The sequence below is a fragment of the Petromyzon marinus genome, chromosome 43 (assembly GCF_048934315.1).
Source record: "Petromyzon marinus isolate PM22_M1 ecotype Great Lakes invasive population chromosome 43, UKy_Petmar_22M1.pri1.0, whole genome shotgun sequence".
Lineage (NCBI taxonomy): Eukaryota > Metazoa > Chordata > Hyperoartia > Petromyzontiformes > Petromyzontidae > Petromyzon > Petromyzon marinus.
This window is the reverse complement of record NC_133709.1, coordinates 1,521,940-1,543,349: the sequence shown is the minus strand read 5'-3', so window position 1 is coordinate 1,543,349 and position 21,410 is coordinate 1,521,940. Positions and strand designations below refer to the sequence as shown.

The 21,410-nt window shown below is 57.1% G+C and overlaps 1 protein-coding gene across 1 annotated transcript; it reads left to right on the top strand.

Annotated features, from left to right (window-relative positions):
- The first annotated feature begins 3,676 nt into the window (after positions 1-3,676).
- LOC116951641 (polyunsaturated fatty acid 5-lipoxygenase-like) lies at positions 3,677-16,891 on the top strand. The gene is made up of 9 exons (XM_032970420.2): positions 3,677-3,770; positions 5,782-5,925; positions 7,112-7,324; positions 7,974-8,182; positions 8,993-9,299; positions 10,081-10,172; positions 10,968-11,059; positions 12,570-12,720; positions 13,218-16,891. Exons 1-9 carry the CDS (start codon positions 3,677-3,679, stop codon positions 13,383-13,385), a joined length of 1,470 nt encoding a protein of 489 aa, XP_032826311.2. The 3' UTR covers positions 13,386-16,891.
- The last annotated feature ends 4,519 nt before the right edge of the window (positions 16,892-21,410 follow it).

The following is a 21,410-nucleotide window of genomic DNA, read 5'->3' as shown; positions in this document are numbered from 1 at the left end:
TGGCTTATCACGTGGAAATGTACAGCAGCCCAATACTCTAAACGCGTGTTTTATAAATCGGGGGGGGCGGGGGGGACCGGAGGAACCAGAGAAAAATCCACGCTACCACCTAGAGAGAGAGAGACACGCAAACCCCAAATATACAGCGGCAGCGGGCGTCAGGGTCGGGATCTAACCCACGACCTCCTGTACACCGGGCGAGGTAGTTAACATCTCCTAACCACCGTGATGATGAGACACAAACCCAAATATATAGCAGCAGCCGTCAGGCTCGGGATCGAACCCACGACCTCCTGTACACCAGGCGAGGTAGTTAACATCTCCTAACCACCGCGGCGCCCCTACAATGATGAGAGCTTCACCCGGATTAGTGCGTTCAGATGGCTGGACGGGACGTGCGATGAGAACAGCCGATGAGAGATCAGGGCCGCAATTATCTCCGGAGTGGGAACACCGCACCTCGGTCGGCTACTTACGGTGCGAATGACGTTCCGCACACGCAACACAAACACAACGAGACAGAGAGAGAGAAGGGAAGAGAAGGAGATGCGGACATCGCAAGCGATGGCAGAGACGACGTCAAAGAAATGTGGAGGCCACCACCGGACAGACACGAGCGGGGAAAGGGAGGAATGGAAGGGAAATGGGAGAGGGCCTTTTCCCAGCCGTGGGAAGTTACCGGCCGACAACACCAACAACATTCTGAGCATTAATTGCGTAGATTGTTTCAAAAGTGCACCATTAAATGAAAGCACTGCACATTTACGTGATCTATTCTGCGTTAACACCATCGCCCCGGCGCGTTAAGGAATTACCCCACACTGAGCCTCGCCCTTTAGGATAGAGTAATTGGTTTAATTTGAGGAATACATCGTATTCGCCGGGAGTTTTCCTCCCACAAGCCAGAGTCAAAGTCTGCCGTGATTCAGAGAGCAGTGGAGATTATTCAGTTGTGCGCTTCAGTCGAGCCCTTTATTTACAACCGGGGTAAGAGCTCAGAGACACCGCTCCTACTCACCTACTCGCACTCACCAGCACGGTGAGGTGACGGTGAAGCCCCTTCGCCCGGCGGTGGACTGACCCCGCGCTCGGAATCTCCCTCGTGTCCACTCGCTGTTGCCAAACCAACGAGCCTGGGTTAGCTTAGAGGAGATCTGCGATGGAAAGAAGTGCGGAATACAATCAATCTTGTTGCAGCCCTTGACGACGACGACGATGATGATGATGGCGTCAAATGTTGGACCATCAGAGTCACCAGTAGTGTGTCTGGCCTGCTCAACAAAACAACGCCCGTGTCGAAAACCCGCAGACACCAACCACGACGCCTCCATCCTCGCCTTGCGATCCACACTCTTTTGTTCGATATTTTTTCTTTCACTTTTCTCTCCTGTGGTTCATCCCGACGCCGCAGTCGGCCGCGTGCCACGAGACGAGACAACCCGTTGGTATCTCGGTGCACGCCTTCGTGATGAGCGAATGGCCCGCGGAAGTGGCTCTCGCAGAACTGCATCTGAGGCCCCTTCCAATGAACTCCGTTCACCTTTGTGGCAAGTCGTAAAGCAGGGCACACCGCGGGTAGGGACACGTTGAAGTAATCCCGACGCTGTTGCTGGTGGTCAAACTCTAAATCCTCGTGTGACTAAACGCAGTGCCCGGGCCGTGTGAGTGGTGGGGCGGCATGGGCCTGCGGGGCGTGCCCAGGTGTGTTGATAGCCCGGGTGTGGTGCGTGCCCAGGTGTGGTGCGTGCCCAGGTGTGTTGATAGCCCGGGTGTGGTGCGTGCCCAGGTGTGGGCGTGCCCAGGTGTGTCTTTGAAGGCAGCTGCCCCGGGTAGCAGGAGGACACTCTGAGTTCGGTCCTCGGAGTGAGACGCGGCGACCTCCAACTCCGACTTTTAGCCAGCGCAGCACACGGGGTGAGCAGAGTGGGGTGAGCAGAGTTGACTTTGTGTTGCCAGGTGAGGGATTTGCGAGATTGGCCTGGGTCACCAACATGACAGAAGCAAGAACATTTAAACAACAACAAAAGACAAAGTACTGCATAGCAATGCAGCAGATAAAAATCAGCGCAAAACTAACTGCCTTACGGTTACAAAAAAGTTATTGATAATTTACTGTAGCTTGAGTTGGCTCGGGAAACGACTTGGCTCGCAGACACACGATGAACGCTTCCAGGGCAGCACTACAACAACAACATCAACAAGAACAACAACCAGATGGTTTTTTTTTTCAGGTTCGCCATCTGACGGGGCTGCCTCTGGGCTCCGAGTTGGAGGGCAGCAACATGGAGGAGACTTGTGAAGAAGAGGCGAAGAGAGCGCAAGACCAAATCCAGCAGATCCAGAAGGAGCTGCTCAAGGTCGTGAGGTCCTACATCGAGGAGGAAGGTACGAGCGGGGGGGCTGCGGTGAATCCGGGCGAGGAGGGGGTGATTGCCCCCCCCCTCCTCCTTGAAACCCTTGTGGGATTCTCACCTGTTTGTCACATGTGTAGCGCTCACCTGTGTCTCTCACCTGTCCATCGTTTGTGTCTCTCACGTACGTGTCTCTCACCTGTGTCTCTCCATTGTCTCTCACCTGCGTGTCTCTCACGTGCGTGTCTCTCACCTGTCTCTCCATTGTCTCTCACCTGCGTGTCTCTCACCTGTGTCTCTCACCTGTCTCTCCATTGTCTCTCACCTGCGTGTCTCTCACCTGTGTCTCTCCATTGTCTCACCTGCGTGTCTCTCACCTGTCTCTCCATTGTCTCTCACCTGCGTGTCTCTCACCTGTGTCTCTCCATTGTCTCTCACCTGCGTGTCTCTCACCTGCGTGTCTCTCACCTGTGTCTAACCAGTTACTCTCACCTGTATGCCTCTCCCTCGCGTGTCTCTCACCTGTGCATTGCTCACCCGCGCCTTACCTGTCTCTCACCTGTCCCTCGCCTGTGTCTCTCTCACTCGCTCGCGTGCCTCACCTCAGCCGTGTCAGTGCCTCACCTGTGTGGGCCTTCTCCCCCGGCCCCCCGTCGCCGCCCCAGACGGCCCCTACAGGTGGCAAAACACGTACCGCGGGCTGGGCAAGGCCCCCGAGTTCTCGGCGATGCCGGGCCACGCCGAGACGCCCGCGTCTGCCGACATGCTGAGCCCGGCCAAGATCGCTCGTCTCACGGAGCGGGCCTTCGAGTTCCTCTTCGCACAGGCAAATAACGATGTCAATCACAATATCAACAGTCACAACATAATTTAAACTCGTAACGCGCCGCGCGGTGCTCGCTCGCTCGCTCGATCGTACCAGGCAATTGCCCGAGATCTGTGGTCCTCTATGTATGAAGATGTTATCGGCCAATGAATAAGTGTGTTCACAAGTGCGAGGGAGCGAGCCTCGTTCATCGTTTATTTTGGCTCGCTTTCAGATGCGCTGCTTCTGCGGCCGTCCGGAACGCTCTTCCTCCCGATATGAGGAAGCCACTGCAACTATGCACTTTGAAATCATCGTCATCTAGATTGACAAACTCATTTCTTTAGAACAGTTTGTTTTATGTGCGTGTGTTTAGTTTGTTGTCCTTCCCCCACTCCACCCATGAGCGCGATTGGCAACGTGCGGCGTGAAAGAAGTTCACATCCACGTCCGTGGCCGGCGGCGACTGTTGTGTTGGCAGGCGGGTTTGGCCAAACGCTACGAGAGCAGCCCGGACAGGATGGCCTCGTTCTTCCACGGCCATCTCAAGGCGCCCGAGTCGATCATCAAGTCGTGGAAGGACGACGCCGCCTTCTGCCGGCAGTTCACGCAGGGTAAGGGCGCGGCACTGCGGCGGGGTAAAGGCGCAGCCCTGCAATGTCCTCGCCTCAAGCCAAGCCTGGCGGAAAGGCCCCGCACCGGAGGGAAACTCTTAGCGAGCACCTCGAAAGATATACACCTTGTCCTACGCTTCCGTACACAAACGAATTGAGGTATATAAGTGCATGGAATTAAGGGGCCGTCCATAAATGACGTCACGCGATTTTGGACGATTTTTGACCACCCCCCCTCGTCACACGGCGTCACAAAAAGTCAGACCCCCCCTCAAATATGACGTCACAAAGCTCTGCCCCCCACCCCCCAACCCCAAAACCATATTTCCATTTTGAAAATAAAACATGCTTCAAATCGCTTTAAACTTTTTGTCATTGTAGTGCGTATTTAATGTGGCGCTGCACTCTGATGTTGTAGGAGAAAACATTTATGAAAACCTCTATTTAATTAAGTAGAACGTGTTTATATTTATTAAAAGTTGCGCATTTTGATGTGACGTCACATTTCTCACACCCCCCCCCCCCTCTCGTCACACATCGTCACAAATATCTGACCCCACCCCCTAGGTGCGTGACGTCATATATGGACGGCCCCCTAATGTCAATTTGGCTGTCGCCAATGATCCCGTCGAGTTTCGTTCTTTCTGGCAATGTGAGTTGTACATGAGGCGACAATCAGTCGAGATGCACTCTGTCGTTGGAATAAATCTAAATTGACTGTGGTCAGGTTCGGTTAAATATGGGACGCCAGTAGCAGCAGCAGCTGCTGCATCTCGACGGGTTGCGGCCTGATGTACAACGCAACGTCGCCAAAAATAACGAAACTCCATGTGTCCGAGAATGTTTAAATAAGGGTCGACGAACACAGAGCAATGGGACGCGAATCGGATCTCGCGGGGGAGAGGAGAGTGGGAAGGTGGGAGACGTCATTCCCAGTCCCTCTGTTTTCCCCTGATGAATGATCACGACGACAATTGAACTTGTACCGCGCCGATTCGCAGTGAGCCGTCGCCAACAATTGTACAAGCTCTGTGGCCCTCTATCTATGAAGTTGTCATCGGCGAATCAATGAGCGTTTTATACGTGGGAGGAAACCACGCGTGCGAGGGGGAAACGCTCGATCCCCGTACAGACGGTGAGAGGTGAGAGACACGAAGGTGAGAGACAGGTGAGAGGCAGGTGAGCACTGCACAGGTGAGAGACACGCGAGTGTACACGCAGGTGAGAGACACACAGGTGAGATGCAGGTGAGAGACACACAGGTGAGAGGCAGGTGAGAGACACAGGTGAGAGGCAGGTGAGAGACACAGGTGAGAGACACAGGTGAGAGACACACAGGGGAAAGACACACAGGTGAGACGCAGGTGAGAGGCAGGTGAGAGACACACAGGTGAGAGACACACAGGTGAGAGACACACAGGTGAGAGACAGGTGAGAGACACACAGGTGAGAGACAGGTGAGAGACAGGTGATAGACACACAGGTGAGAGACACAGGTGAGAGGCAGGTGAGAGACACACAGGTGAGAGACACACAGGTGAGAGACAGGTGAGAGACAGGTGAGAGACACACAGGTGAGAGGCAGGTGACACACAGGTGAGACACAGGTGAGAGACACACAGGTGAGAGACACACAGGTGAGAGACACGTGAGAGACACACAGGGGAAAGACACACAGGTGAGACACAGGTGAGAGGCAGGTGAGAGACACACAGGTGAGAGGCAGGTGAGAGCTACACAGGTGACACAGGTGAGACAGGTGAGAGACACACAGGTGAGAGACACACAGGTGAGAGATACACAGGTGAGAGAGACAGGTGAGACACACACAGGTAAGACACAGGTGAGAGACACATGTACTGCGTTCTCCTTACAGGGCCAGGGTACGGCCCCTCTTGGGAGTTCGACAACACAGCGCTGGTTTACAGGCCACGTGCAGCAGCGAAGCCACCACACCCATGCCGTGCCCCCCCCCCCGCACCTCCCCCCCACCCCTGTCCCCCCAACTCAGGTCCAAACCCCATGATGATCAGCGTCTGCCGGAGTCTGCGGGAGGTGCCCTGGGAGATGCAAGGCCTGGCGGGGCAGGGCTGCACAGTGCCACAGCTACTGGAGCAAGGTCGCCTCTTCATCGCCGACTACAAACAACTCGCAGGCGAGACACCGCCACGACTCAGCCCCCCCCCCCCCGTACCCCCCCTACTCCCCCCCCCCCCTCACGAACTGAAGGCCATTGGTACGAGGAGGGGGGAGGAGCAGTTTCAGCCTTGGGTCCTCAAGCCCGCTCCTCCTCACTTTCGAAGGCGGATTGCAGGACGCGGTCTCAGCTCTCATCCTGGAGCTCCGTGGTGACCTCTGGCGGATGCTGAGGCTCAAGAGGCACTGACCGTGGTGCTGGCCTCGGTCAGCGGGAGCGTTTACACCGCTCCCTAAGACCAAACAAAGCCACCACGTGCTTCTCATTCAGCGCGAATGTTTATCAAGCCTGTGCACAGCTTACGGTCGCAAAGTACCAAAACACGGCAACACTGGGACACCTCGCCTAGACGACCCTTGACTCGTCTGGACACTGGCCGGGCCCTAAGAGGCTCTCTGCCATGATCCGGGTGGCTCCAGGCCTCGAGTCCAAGACTTGGGAATTGTTGGGCAATTGTTGTTGGCAACCATCACCAACAATCGCCTCTTCACAGAGGGGCGATAACATAATCAGACGAGGTTTGCCACCAGGGCTAGACACGCCGGCGCCCGGGGCAATGTCCCCCCCCCCCCCCACCCTGTCCCTCGCCACTCTTCTTCTCCCACGTGTTCGTCCCACTCGTGTGGGGTGTTCCGCTGTCCTTGCCAACCTTCTCCACGCTGCCCCGTCCTGCGCCATCTCTCTCTCTCTCCGCTCCTTGGGCCATCGTGGTCCGATCGCACCGCATCGCCCCCCCCCCTCCCCCCACGTCTTCTTCTGCCCTCCTCTTGATCTCTGTCCTTCCGCTTACATCACTCGCCACCTTCTGACCCACATCGTTCTCCTGCCGTCTCTCCACACGACCGAACCACACCAGAGACTTTTCTCTCTCCCATCTTCTCCCGTGATGTCTACCACCTTGAGTCTTCCTCTCGCCTCTTCATTTTCTCACCCCTTGTCCTTCCTTGTTAAACCCCCAACATCCAACGCAACATCCTCGTCTCTGTGACTGCCACAGCCTGGTCCTCCCTCTTTCTCGTGCCCCAGCACTCGGCCCCCATACAACAGCACCGGCCTCACCACCGTCTTGTACCACTTTTCCCTTCACCACCGCCCCCCACCAAAACCCTCGAGCCACCAATCCTCCACCGCTCGCTTCCATCAGTTCAGGGGAGGGGTGCCCGGGGGCAGCCTCCCCACGTGTCCCGCCGCTCGCTCACGGCACTGCCGCCCCTGCCCTGCGATCCGCCGCCAGGGCTGCCCCTGCACAAGGACAAGAAGTTCTGCGCGCCCCTCGTGCTCATGTTCCGCGAGCTGCAGCCAGCGCTGGGAAGCAGCCGCCTCATGCCGCTCGGCATTCAGCTCACGCGACACGCAGGTACACGCTCCGCACAGGTGCACGCGACGCTCAGGTGCACGCGAGGCGCAGGTGCACGCAACGCACAGGTGCACGCGACGCGCAGGTGCACGCAACGCACAGGTGCACGTGAGGCACAGGTGCACGTGAGGCACAGGTGGGCACCGGTGCTCCGTGACGCCCGCCCGGCCAGGGGTTTTGTTCCTCCCTCGGTGCCTTGCCGGAGTGATCGCTGCTACAGAGCAGGCTTGCAGTCGTGATTATCGGTGTAAGGCACTACCACTAGACTGCAAGCCTACGAGATTGCAGACTATTCATAAAAAACAAATCCTTTATTACGTTTGTTTTTAATTGCTGGTGGGGCGGCTGAAACCTGGATTCGAAGCCAGGATCTCATCAGTGGCGCTTCGTCAATATTCATCATCATCATCATCAGCCATTGTCTATCCACTGCTGGACGAAGGCCTCCACACGCGGTCGCCATCCGTCACGGCCCACTTGCTGGCACCGTGTCACCCGCTGCACGCGGAACTGATTTCATCGCTCCATCTCCGCGGGGAGCCGTCCTCCTGGGCGCGTTCCTTCCTACGGCAGCTATTCAGCATCCAGTCTCGCCCATCAAGTATCGTCGTCGCTGTGGTTGTTGTTGTTGTTTGTTTGTCAACAACAGAGCGAGAGAACCCGGTTCACACGCCGCACAAGAACCCGCGCCGCTTCCTCTTCGCCAAGATGCACGTGGGCTGCGCCGACAACCAGGTGCACCAGTTCGTGTGCCACCTGGGCCTCACGCACATGCTGCTCGAGCCCTTCGCCGTGGCGCTGCACAACCACCTGCGGGGAGGACACCCCGTGGGGCAGCTCCTGCGCCCCCACTTCCAGGTGCCTTCGGGGAGGAGTGGGGGGGGTGTGGAGGAGAAGGGGGGGGGTTGGGGAGGAGGGGCTGGGGAGGTGGAGGGGGGGTTGGGGAGGTGGAGGGGGGGTTGGGGAGGAGGAGGGGGGTTGGGGAGGAGGAGGGGGGTTGGGGAGGAGGGGGGTTGGGGAGGAGGAGGGGGGTTGGGGAGGAGGAGGGGGGGTTGGGGAGGTGGAGGGGGGGTTGGGAAGGAGGAGGGGGGGTTGGGGAGGTGGAGGGGGGGTTGGGGAGGTGGAGGGGGGGTTGGGAAGGAGGAGGGGGGTTGGGGAGGTGGAGGGGGGGTTGTGGAGGAGAAGGGGGGGTTGGGGAGGAGGGGGGGGGTTGGGGAGGAGGGGGGGAGGTGGAGGGGGGGTTGGGGAGGAGGAAGGGGGGTTGGGGAGGAGGGGGGGGGTGGATGTGGGCGGCGGGAGTGGAGGCATCGCCGTCAACCCGCTACGCTTTGCTCCGTGTTCTTGTGCAGGGAGTTTGCAGGTCCCACACGGCCCACAGCCGTTTCACTACGGGCTAACAACAAAGCAAGTGTCTGTTTGTCTGTGTTTACTCCCTTGTGATGGGACTTTGTAGGGTGAACATTGAGATTTATAAGGGGCACGTGGTGACCAATAAGGTCTGAATTGGTCTATAACGAGGTAGGGCGCTGATAGGGGGTTGACAGCGATGTGTGGAGGGGCGGGGGTGGGGAGGAGTGGGGTTGGTTAGCCGAGAGAGAGGCGGGTTTGGGGCAGTGCCACTCGCGAGTGACCCGGAGTCTCGCCCTCTGGGCACGTCTCCCTCCCCAGGACACGCTGGGCATCAACCACGTGGCGCGCCACACGCTCATCTCGGGCATGGCGCCGCTCACCGACGCCATGTTCGCTGTGGGCACGGCGGGCGGGCTGAGGATGGTGGCGCGGGAGCTGCGCTCGCTGGGCTTCATGGAGCGCTCCTTCCCCCTGGAGATGGAGCGCCGCGGCTTCGGCGCCGACGGCCTCCACGACTTCTACTACCGCGACGACGCGGCCCGACTCTGGGACGCGCTGGGAGCGTACGCGGCCGCCTTCGTCGGGCGCGCGTACCGGGACGACGCCGCGGTCACGGCCGACTCCGGTGCGAGGAACGCGGCCGCCGTCGGCACCACCACCACCACCCTACACCCCCCCCGGCGTCTCGTCGCGATTCGTTTTTGTCGCTCGACTCCGTGGGGGGTTTCGACGTCGGTGCGGTGACAGTCCCGGAGACGTCGCCCCCCCCCCTCCCCCAGCGCCGGGCACCTTGCGCGGTAGTCCGGGAGACAGAGGCGAAAGTCGTCCCTGGACGACGCGAGACGTGGGGAGGGGAGAGGGGCGGGGGCGTTTTGCCGTTCGTGACTTTCTCACTCCTCGTCGTCCACACCGCGGGTTGTCACGTGAGCTACCCAGGTGTACACACCTGGGTAGCTGTACACACCTGTGTAGCTACCAGGTGTACACACCTACCCAGGTGTGTCACCTGGGTAGCTACCAGGTGTACACACCTACCCAGGTGTACACACCTGGGTAGCTACCAGGTGTACACACCTACCCAGGTGTGTCACCTGGGTAGCTACCAGGTGTACACACCTACCCAGGTGTACACACCTACCCAGGTGTACACACCTGGGTAGCTACCAAGTGTACACACCTACCCAGGTGTACACACCTACCCAGGTGTACACAGCTACCCAGGTGTACACAGCTACCCAGGTGTACACAGCTACCCAGGTGTACACACCTACCCAGGTGTACACACCTACCCAGGTGTGTCACCTGGGTAGCTCACGAACACGATTGCCTCCTCCCGCTCCGCCTCCCCCATCTCATCCTCCTCCGTCTCCTCATCCTCCCGCTCCCCCCCCCCTCCTGTGGCACAGCCCTGCAGGATTTCGCAGAGGCCGTGGTGGATCCGGACCGTGGCAACGTGCTGGGATTCCCGGCTGCCCTCTGCACCAGGGAGCTGCTGACGGTGAGAAGAGGCAGCCCGGGGCCTCGTGACCCCCACGAGCTCACTCCGTGGCCCTACTGGACATCTGTGAACAAGAGCTTTATAGCTCATCGGATTCCTCATGCAGCCTAAACAAAGATTCTGGTTGTGAGGCCGCACACAGTCCAGGCTCATTTAGCGCAAGCGCCGCCAACATTCACGCCATGCGGCTCTGAATCTAAACTAAACTATTTTAAACGTACCAGGTGAAGCCCACTGAGCAATGTAGCTCTTTTTCACACGTGGCCTGGCCACGAATGGTCGCTCAAACAAGTGGCTCACCGTCATTGCGTGGAAATGTCCAGCAGGCAAATACTCTGAATGCCTGACGTTGATTGTAAATGTGAAGTGAAAACCCGGAGGACCGGGAGAAAAATCCACGCGACCGCGTGGAGAGAGAGAGACACGTACACTCCAAATATACAGCAGCAGGCATCATCAGGGTCGGGATGGAACCTACGACTACCTGTATACCAGGCGAGGTAGTTCACACCGCTTCGCCACCGCGATGATGATGATAGAGAGACGCACACTCCAAATATACATCAGCAGGCATCGTCAGGGTCGGGATGGAACCTACGACTATCTGTATACCAGGAGAGGTAGTTCACACCGCTTCGCCACCACGATGATGATGATGATAGAGAGACGCACACTCCAAATATACAGCAGCAGGCATCGTCAGGGTCGGGATGGAACCCACGACTACCTGTATAGCAGGCGAGGTAGTTCACATCGCTTCGCCACCGCGGCGTCCCTTGTCCTCCCACCTTGCAGGAGTGCCTCACCACCATCATCTTCACGGCCAGCGTGCAGCACTCGGCTCTCAACTACCCGCAGTGGGACTTCTACTCCTACGTGCCCATGCGGTGAGAGACTCCGGGGAGCGCAACGCTCGCTCAAGAGCCATCCAGGCCGTGTCTTTTCTTCCCTTTCCACTGCAGAACCTGAGCCGTGCCGTTGACGCTGCGGTGGCTAGGAGATGTTAACTACCTCGCCTGGTATACAGGAGGTCGTGGGTTCGATCCCGACCCTGACGCCTGCTGCTGTGTATCTGGAGTTTGCACGTCTCTCTCCAGTTTTTCCCTCCACATTTAGAAACAGCACGCGTTTAGAGAGTATTTGGCTGCTATAATCCACTTTCGTTGAGCTATCATTTGTGGCCAGGTCACTGCTGAAAACGAACTACAGAGCTCAGCGGGACCTTACCTGGTGACGCAACGAGTGGCTGACTTAGCCCCGCCCCCTAGCCCTGCTTCCCCCCCCCAGCCCCGCCCCCCGGCCGAATTCCAATATCTTGTGAGACCTGCAGCCTAGCACGGGTTGTTAACCGGATCGCTATGAAAATGTAGCCAGTGGAAAACCACCCGTACCGCGATGGCCTCCTGCTGGCTCAGCTCGGCTGTGCTAGTGGACGAGTCGTGGCACCGCTGAGATCGCACCGCGCCAATCCGGGATTCGGGCAGCTTCTTGAGTGTGCCGAGACGAAGGTCTCACTCAGCGCGGTTGATCTTAGCAGGACCGTCAGGTGTGATGCCATCAGTGCCGGGGGGGGGGGGAAGGAGGGGGGTGATCTCATTCAGCAGTGGATAGACCCAGACCCACGACGATCGTTACATCTCGAAGCAGCAGTTGAATATGAACCACCAGAGGGAGCGGTGAGTACACGGGGTGAACGCGTGGCGTGAACGCCGCCGCCGCCGCCGTCGCTGCCGCTGCTGCAGCTGCCACGTGCTCGGGGCCGCCACCGAGACGATCCGCATCCAGCCGCCAGCGCTCGCTCGGTCCGTCGCGCACGGGCAGCCAAGGCCACGCGCCTTCTGCAGGGAGCGCTGCGGTCGAAGCGCGCCGCTCGCCACTCCGCGGCCCGGCAAATGCGGCCGGGGCTCGGGCAGGGCGCGCGTCGCGAACACGGACGGTGCCCGTCGGTCGAGCGTCCGAGGCATCGACGGAGTGGCAAGGCGTCCGTCGGGGAGATGGAGCGACGGAATCGGCTCGCGCGCCGGTTCCGGGTTGGACCGTCTCATCGCGGGACTGCGAGGGGTGGCGACGGCCTCGGGGAGGTGTTCATCCAGCGGTGGATCGAGCACGGCTGCTGTTGACGATGAAAACGAGGGCCGCTTTGTAGGACGTCGACGGGACTCTTCCCGCATCGAGACAAGTCCCTGCCACGGTAATGTGGAATTTTCCACGCCTGGCTCACAAGCAAGGAGCTGGCAAAACAGAGATGAGTGCCGCCCCCATCGCACAACTGAGCAGAGATCCACTTAGCCGTGACCGTTATTGCGATAACCCGGCATGTGATGACCCCACGGCCCCCCCCCCCACCCCGTGTGGCAATGTGGTACGGCCCGTCGATGAAGTCTGCGTTGACCACAGGCCGGAGCATCTCAAGAAGCTGATGCCGGAGGGGGAGGAGGACATCTCGGAGGAGTTCATCACGAGCGCCCTGCCCGACGTGCGCGGCTGCCTCTTCCAGATCCTCCTCTCTCACATCCTCTCCGTGCCCTCGCTCACCACGCTCAGCCAGGTGAGGACTCACACACCTGGGCACACCCTCACCACACACACCTGGGCACACCCTCACCACACACACACACACCTGGGCACACCCTCACCACACACACCTGGGCACACCCTCACCACACACACCTGGGCACACCCTCACCACACACACCTGGGCACACCCTCACCACACACACCTGGGCACACCCTCACCACACACACCTGGGCACACCCTCACCACACACACCTGGGCACACCCTCACCACACACACCTGGGCACACCCTCACCACACACACACACACCTGGGCACATCCTCACCACACACACCTGGGTACACACCTAGGCACACCCTACACACACACACCTAGACACACCCTCACCAACACGCGCGTAGACACACCCTCACCCACAGTCACGTGACTCTCGCGCACTCACACATGAGCGTGACCCCACTCCCACCCACTTCTGTCTCACTTCACTGCCCCCCCCCCCGCTCTCCCCGCCCCCCTCCCCCCGTGCAGGTGGACGCGATGTCGGCGCTGTACCCGGACGTCCACGCGGATCTGCAGCGGCACCTGCGCCTCATCTCCGTCTCCATCCAGCAGCGGAACCGCCGGCTCGAGGCGGCCGGCGCAACCCCCTACCCCTACCTCGACCCCGCCAAGGTCGCCGCCAGCATTGACATCTGACCCCTCGACCTCCTGATCTCCAGGCGGCGCCGATTTGAAACAAGGACACGCGGCCCCGCTTCCAGGAGGAGGAGGAAGAGAAATCGCGCTCACGCATGGCTCCCGTTGTGTGGGTCACGTGGCTCACGTTGTGTGGGTCACGTGTCTCCCGTTGTGTGGGTCACGTGGCTCACGTTGTGTGGGTCACGTGGCTCACGTTACGTAGGTCACGTGGCTCACGTTGCGTGGGTCACGTGGCTCACGTTGCGTGGGTCACGTCACGTGAGTGCCGTTGTGTGGGTCACATCACGTGGCTCCCGTTGTGTGGGTCCCGTCGCTGCGTGGGTCCCACTGTTGCGCTGTACTTGTGCGCTCCCGCATCTACGCCCCTTGACCTCGCCAACTCGCACTGCCCGGTGTTGGTGAAGCACGGTCGGCATAATCCCCCACAACCGGGGGCGGTGCAAGCGGGGGCCGCTGATCCAGCAGTGGATTGACAAAAGCCGCGATTATTTTGCGCGGTAGTCGGCACGGAGAGCCGGATAACTTCGGCCAGACTCTCCGCCGCGTCGGTTGCAACGAAAGGAAAGGTCTCGGATTGTGAGTCACGACCTCGGAATATCGGGCACGGACGAAGCCCCGTGGGAATTCTCCACTTCTCCTGTCGGTGATCTCACGGTGACGACGCCGGCGAACAAAGATTTAAAAATACACCACGTGCCCTTTGACCTCGTAAAAAAAACCCGCTGGCAAATATCACGAATTACATTTCTTAAGGGGTGGGGGAGAGGTGGGGAAATTAATTCGCATAAAAAAAGTTTTCCCGTAAACTCGGCTCTATTTTTTGTATTGTCCGCAACGCCGATCTGTTTTTACTCACAGTCGAGAATAATAAGAACGGGTCCGAGGGGACGCCGAACGGAGGAGATGGAGCGATCAAATCGGATCTCGTGTGCGCGCGTATCGGGCGGATTGTCAACACCGCAGGATCGCGAGAGATGGACACGGCACGGGGGAGACCGTCATCCAGCAGTGGATCGACCAAGGCCGCCGATGATGATGATGATTTTCATGTATGTAAGCCCCTTGCCGTGGGAACATGGAATTTGCATTGCTGGGTCAGGGCCACCAGTCCAGATGGGTACGGCCCATTGAGCAGGGAGACACCTCGACTGGTAGTGGGCTAACTCTGTGATTTAGTTCACCTCCGATTAGTACGGTTGGCTACGTACGGTGCGAAATAAGTTCAACGGACGTACATACCATACGTGTACAGTGACATTAATAGCCATGCTGTCCAGGAAGGCCTCGCCAGGTCTCAAGACGAAGTTTTCAGGGGGGGTTCTGTATCGAGAAACGTCTGCGGTCACATTAATGCATGTTGCTGTGTGTGACCGAACCATTCCTCATCATCACCATCATCAGCCATGGTCTGTCCACTGCTGGATGAAGACCTCCCCAACACCATCCCTCACGGACCCTGCAATGCCGCGGTTCCACCTGACGCCTCCCCCGATCCCACGGCTATCTCCTCGCGGCACCACGTGCTTGCGAGACCCGCGAGTACCACAACTCAGATCGCTGTGGTACGCACCCGGCCGCCCGCACCACCAGCCCCGGCCGCAAACTTCCACCGACCCAGAACCACCACCACCACCACCCCCCACCACCACCCACCGCTAGTGTCATCCATGTGTTTCGCGTCAAACAGTGCGTGGTCATTATTCGAATGAAGCGAATCACCTCCCAGTGGAGACGGCAGCCGGCGGGGCAGAGACGCTACCACGGGGGGAGGAGGGGGGAGACGGTGGGAGGGGAAGGTGAACACCACACTCGGACTGACCGACTGACCGACTGACCGACCGTCCGACCGACCGACCCGTACTCATCAATGTCCCCCTCGCGCGCCAGTCCCGTCTGGGTCTCGCCTCGGCGGTTCTCCACTGAACGCCGCGCCGAATCGCTCTCCCCTGGCGCCTGCACGTGCCCCACTCCGCCACGACCTGGCCCCCTCACCCCCCCCCCCCCCCCCGTGTTGGCCCCGTGTCGCGATGACCTCGCGGGGACCCTGGCGGCGTCTCGTGGCGTGCAGAGGGGAGGGTGCCGCCACTGGAAGTGGGGCTTGGTAGGTGAGTGGGGAGGAGGCGGCGCTTTTGTTCTCTTCGTGCGTGTGACGGCAGCGATGATGTTCAGGAGCTTGGTGCCAATGTGGAGGTCTCCTGCTTCTGCTGGTCACGACGACAGGGCTTCCGCAGAGAGAGAGAGAGACAGAGAGAGAGACAGAGAGAGAGAGCTGGTGTCGTCTCGCTGTTCCTCCTCCGTTGAAGGAGCAGGAGACCGCAGTGGGTTCACTGCACGGTCCATCGCTTGGGTTGCAGGGTCACAATCGCACTGCTGTGGCTTGTGCCTTTACTGTATCTCTATGAGTCTCTATGTATCGCTGTGAGTCTCTATGTAACTCTATGAGTCTCTATGTAACTCTATACGTTTCTATGTATCTCTTGAGTCTATATATCTCTACGAGTTTTTGTGTATCTCTGAGTCTATGTATCTCTATGGGCCTCTGTATCTCTGTGAGTCTCAATGTATCTCTATGAGTCTACAGTATGTATCTCTGACTATGTATCTCTGTGTGTCTCTATGTATCTTTATGTATTTCTTGAGTATATGTATCTCTATAAATCTGTGTATCTCTGTGAGTCTCAATGTAACTCTATGAATTTATATGTATCGCTGTGAGTCTCTGTATCTCTATTAGTATCTACGTATCTCTGTGAGTGTATATGTATCTCTATGAGTCGATATTATCTCTATGAGTCTCTACGTATCTCTGAGTCTCCATGTATCTCTATGAGTCTCTATGTATCTCTCTGTATCTCTGAGTCTCTATGTATCTCTATGAGTCTCTATGTACCTCTGAGTCTCTATGTATCTCTATGAGTCTCTATGTATCTTTGTGAGTCTCTATGTATCTATATGAGTCTCTATGTATCCCTGTGAGTCTCTATGTATCTCTATGAGTCTCTATGTATCTATGTGAGTCTCTATGTATCTATATGAGTCTCTATGTATCTGTGTGAGTCTCTATGTATCTGTGTGAGTCTCTATGTATGCCTGTGAGTCTCTATGTATCTCTATGAGTATGTATCTGTCTGAGTCTCTATGTATCTCTATGAGTCTCTGTATCTATATGAGTCTCTATGTATCTATATGAGTCTCTATGTATCTCTGAGTCTCTTTGTATCTCTATGAGTCTCTATGAGTCTCTATGTATGCCTGTGAGTCTCTATGTATCTCTATGAGTATGTATCTGTCTGAGTCTCTATGTATCTCTATGTATCTGTGTAAGTCTCTATGTATCTCTATGAGTCTCTCTGTGCGTTCTGTATGGTCCATAGCTTGGGTCGCATGGCCACAATCGGAGTGCTCGGGGTCGAGAGCTGAATCGATTCGCGTCGACTCACGAGTTTAAGAATCGACTAACCCCCCCCCCCCACACTATGCATTAAACTTTTACGCAAACGATATTAGAATGCCGCATTCGCACGCGTGAATTGGATCAGCACGAAGCCGCCCACCGATAAAGCGAGACGGGGGAAACGTTGCGAAAAGGAGGCCAAGAAAATCCAAAACATCACGGTTCCAAATCACCGCAATCCATCAATGCGACTGTGTGGTGGATGGTGGTGAACACCACCCTCGCCACGATGAACACACTCACACACAGACACACACACAGTCATACACACAGACACACAGTCATACACACAGACACACAGTCACAGACACACAGGCACACAGAGACAGTCACACACAGTCACACACACATAGGCACAGAGACAGTCACACACACACAGTCACAGACTCACAGTCACACACAGACACAGTCACACACAGTCACAGACACACACACAGACACACACACAGTCACACACACAGTCACACACACAGTCACACACACATACACAAAAACAAAGACAAAGATCCCCCGTATAGCCTTAACAGACTGTAGGGGCAAGTGCTGTTAGCGAGCACCTATGAAGGCCGGAACGGTACACGAGGGGGTGGGTGGCCAGCACCACGCCCGACCGCCTTTGTCTCCCTAGTGACGATGTTTACACACCGCACCAGGTACTCATTTGAGGCTGAGTCGACCTAGGGGAGGCCCGGGACTGGTTCAGATAATCGTCACTGGTGTTGGCCATGAGCGGGAATCGAACCCGGGTCGCCAGGTTCATAGCGCAGCGCGCTAACCGCTACACTATCGCTCACACACACAGACACACAGACACAGTCACATACACACAGACACACACACAGGCACACACAGACACAGTCACACACACAGTCAGAGACGCACACACACAGTCACACACACAGTCACACACACACAGTCACACACACACAGTCACACACAGTCACACACACACACAGTCACACACACAGGCACACAGACACAGTCACACACACACAGTCACAGACACAGCGGTACCGGCACGTGTCGCACCGCTGAGTCTCGAGGGTGCCTATTCAAGAGGGTCCCGCGTTGGGGGGTCGGCGTCAATCATCAACGGCGATGATTGACGCCGCCGCTCAGCCTCCCCGTGCCGTGCATCATCACCACCACCATCACCATCATCACCATCATCACCACCATCATCATCACCATCATCACCACCATAATCATCACCATCATCATCACCACCATCATCACCATTATCATCACCATTATCACCACCATCACCACCACCATCATCATCACCACCATCATCACCATCATCACCATCATCTTCACCACCACCATCATCACCATCATCATCACCACCATCATCACCATCATCACCATCATCACCACCACCATCATCACCACCATCATCATCACCATCATCACCACCATCATCATCATCACCACCATCATCACCATCATCACCATCACCACCATCACCACCATCATCACCATCATCATCACCACCCCCATCACCATCATCATCTCAGGGCGCCAGACACAGGATGGTGGCATTCGAGGGAATTACTCGGCAGGGAAGCGATTTCAGGCCCAAGGCGAGGCACGCGACACTTGCAGAGCGCTGCCCAGGATCCCCCTCCAACACGGGGGGGGGGGGGGGGGCCTCCGGCTGCCGTGGTCTAACGCATCGACTCGGAGGACGCGCGGTGTTGGAATTCGTGAGCAGCTCGGAGTGGTGCCACCTTGTGGGTGAGCCTCTTGAGCAGTGCCGGACTACCCTCGTAGCTAAAGTAGCTACACACATGTCGCTACGGGCCCCGCGCTAAATGCTTTCAAGCTATCAATTCCGGTTCAGTGATTCTGCACTTGCTCTACTACTATAGTACTATACCGCCTTCAAATTTTATGAACGACCGGGTGTTTAAGGTTAGCGATTTGTCGTATTTTCTGGCTGTATAGCAAATGAAAAAATAAAATTACTTTACTATGCAAGTAAAAATGTTATGTTTTAAAGTTAAGTGTTTTTTTTTATTTAGGGCCCCTTTATAGCATCATGCTAGAGGCCCCCGCACTCACTTAACCCGGCACTGCTCTTGAGATCTCGACAGCCACTGAAGTCGAAGTCTGCGCAGGAGGGGGCTGCGCTTCGGCCGTCAGCCCTGGACACGGGGGGCTTGAAGGCCGCCCCATACCACTTGGGTCGTGGGGGTTCTTTGACCAAAACTTCAGCACACGCGTCAGCGTGGAACGGTGAAGGAGGTCTGGTGGCAGGGGGGGGCAGTACCGTGGACTGGTGGAGCAGTGGCACAGGAGGTGTCGGCGCTTCATCCAGCAGTGGATTGACCATGGCTGGTGATCACGACAACGACGACGCTGATTATTATAAACGACGAATGCTGACAATTCATTGAATCCCAAGCCACTGGTTTGGGGGAGGGTGGTGCTGATGCTGCCGGAGTAGGGAGGATGGGAGTAGGGGGGGGGGGGGCGCTGACCTCCAGCGAGCCGGGCGAGTGGAGCGAGGCTGGGGGGGGCCGCGCCACGTGGGGGGGGGGGGGGGGTGGCGAGGGGGCCCCATTGTTTGGGTTGGCACTGGCGAACTTTACCTTGGCCACGCCGCTCAGCCCCGCGGTAGAAATTTATACGAACAGGGCAAGGGGGGAGGGGGGCGAAGCGCCTCCCTTTCCTTCCTGCGGGGAGGGGGGAGGGGGATACTCGGGGGGGGGGGGCGTGCGAAATGCGCGCGATTATTTATTTATGTAACTGTGCGTGAGTGTGTGTGGGTGGGTGAGTGTGTGTGGGTGTGAGTGAGTGTGTGTGAGTGAGTGTGTGTGAGTGGGTGAGGCTGAGTCGACCTAGGGGAGGCCCGGGACCGGTTCAGATAATCGTCACTGGTGTTGGCCGTGAGCGGGAATCGAACCCGAGTCGCCAAGTTCATAGCGCAGCGCGCTAACCGTATGTGGGTGTGGGTGGGTGAGTGTGTTTGAGTGTGGGTGTGTGTGAGTGTGGGTGAGTGTGTGTAAGTGTGTGTGAGTGCGTGTGTGGGTGAGTGTCTGTGTGTGGGTGAGTGTGTGTGTGTGATGGGTGAGTGTGGGTGTGTGTGTGAGTGTGGGTGAGTGTGGGTGAGTGTCTGTGGGTGGGTGAGTGTGAGTGAGTGTGGGTGAGTGTGGGTGAGTGAGTGTGGGTGAGTGTCTGTGAGTGGGTGAGTGTGAGTGGGTGAGTGTGAGTGAGTGAGTGTGTATGAGTGTGTGTGAGTGTGGGTGAGTGTCTGTGGGTGGGTGAGTGTGAGTGTGTGTAAGTGTGTGTGAGTGCGTGTGTGTGTGTGAGTGAGTGTCTGTGTGGAGGTGAGTGTGTGTGTGTTGGGTGATTGTGGGTGGGTGAGTGTGTGTGAGTGTGTGAGTGTGGTGAGTGTGGTGAGTGTGTGTGAGTGTGGGTGAGTGTCTGTGGGTGGGTGAGTGTGAGTGAGTGTGAGTGTGTATGAGTGTGGGTGCGTGGCGAGCGGTAGTGTAGTGGTTAGCGCTACGCTGAGCTACGAACCCGGCGACCCGGGTTCGATTCCCGCTCACGGCCAACACCAGTGACGATTTTCTGAACCGGTCCTGGACCATCCCCTAGGTCGACTCAGCCTCAAATGAGTACCTGGTGCAGTGTGTAAACATCGCCACTGGGGAGACAAAGGCGGCCGGGCGTGGTGTTGGCCACCCACCCCCTCGTGTGCCGTGCCGGCCTTCATAGGCGCTCGCTAACAGCACTTGCCCCTACAGTCTGTTACAGGCTTTACGGGGGATCTTTATCTTATTCGTTCATGTGCATGCCACTGACATTATTTCTCACGCTAACCGCTGCACCACCGCTCATCCAAGCACTCATCCAGGCTCAACTCCGCTGAGCTCGCGAGATCTGACGGGTACGCTCCGGGTGATTTGGTCGTAAGGTTACTTGTAAAGAGATACATTTACATTCACACGCCCATCTATTATTCAATAGTATAATCTAATAGCAATTGCCTGTATTTATCCAGGAACACTCCTTTATACATTTTTGTAGGAACGCCTGAAAAACTCAAATCTTCTTATATTTTGTTCGTGGAGAGACAAATAGGGAAAGAAGGCATTGTGTATTAGTTATTATTATCGATCAACGAAATGCCTCACTGACTCTCAAGACTAATTTTAACGAGGGTCTTGTCTGTCATGACGAGCGGTAGATCTCTGCCTCTGGAGTTTCAAGTTGACGTTCGTTTCACCAGGCAGTGAGACCTCAAGAGGCCAGCGTGCGAGTCTCGTTTGCAAGAGTGGCCGGGGACACGAGTCTGCCAATACGTGGCAATGATTGCTGCTGCTGCTGCTGTGTACAAACCCAATTGAGTGATTTTCCGGTAAATTTCACATTTTGGCAAATTTGGACCGCGACACGGTCACACGGCGGGCTGCTCTTGCGAGTGGCGTCACGGGGTCTTTAAACGTCCGATGTGAAGCAGACGGCGCGTACCGCGCTATTATTATTATTATTGCGGTCACCGTAGTACACGGCTGTATTAATCAGGACGGCTGCTCGATTCGAACCGCGAACCTCCACAG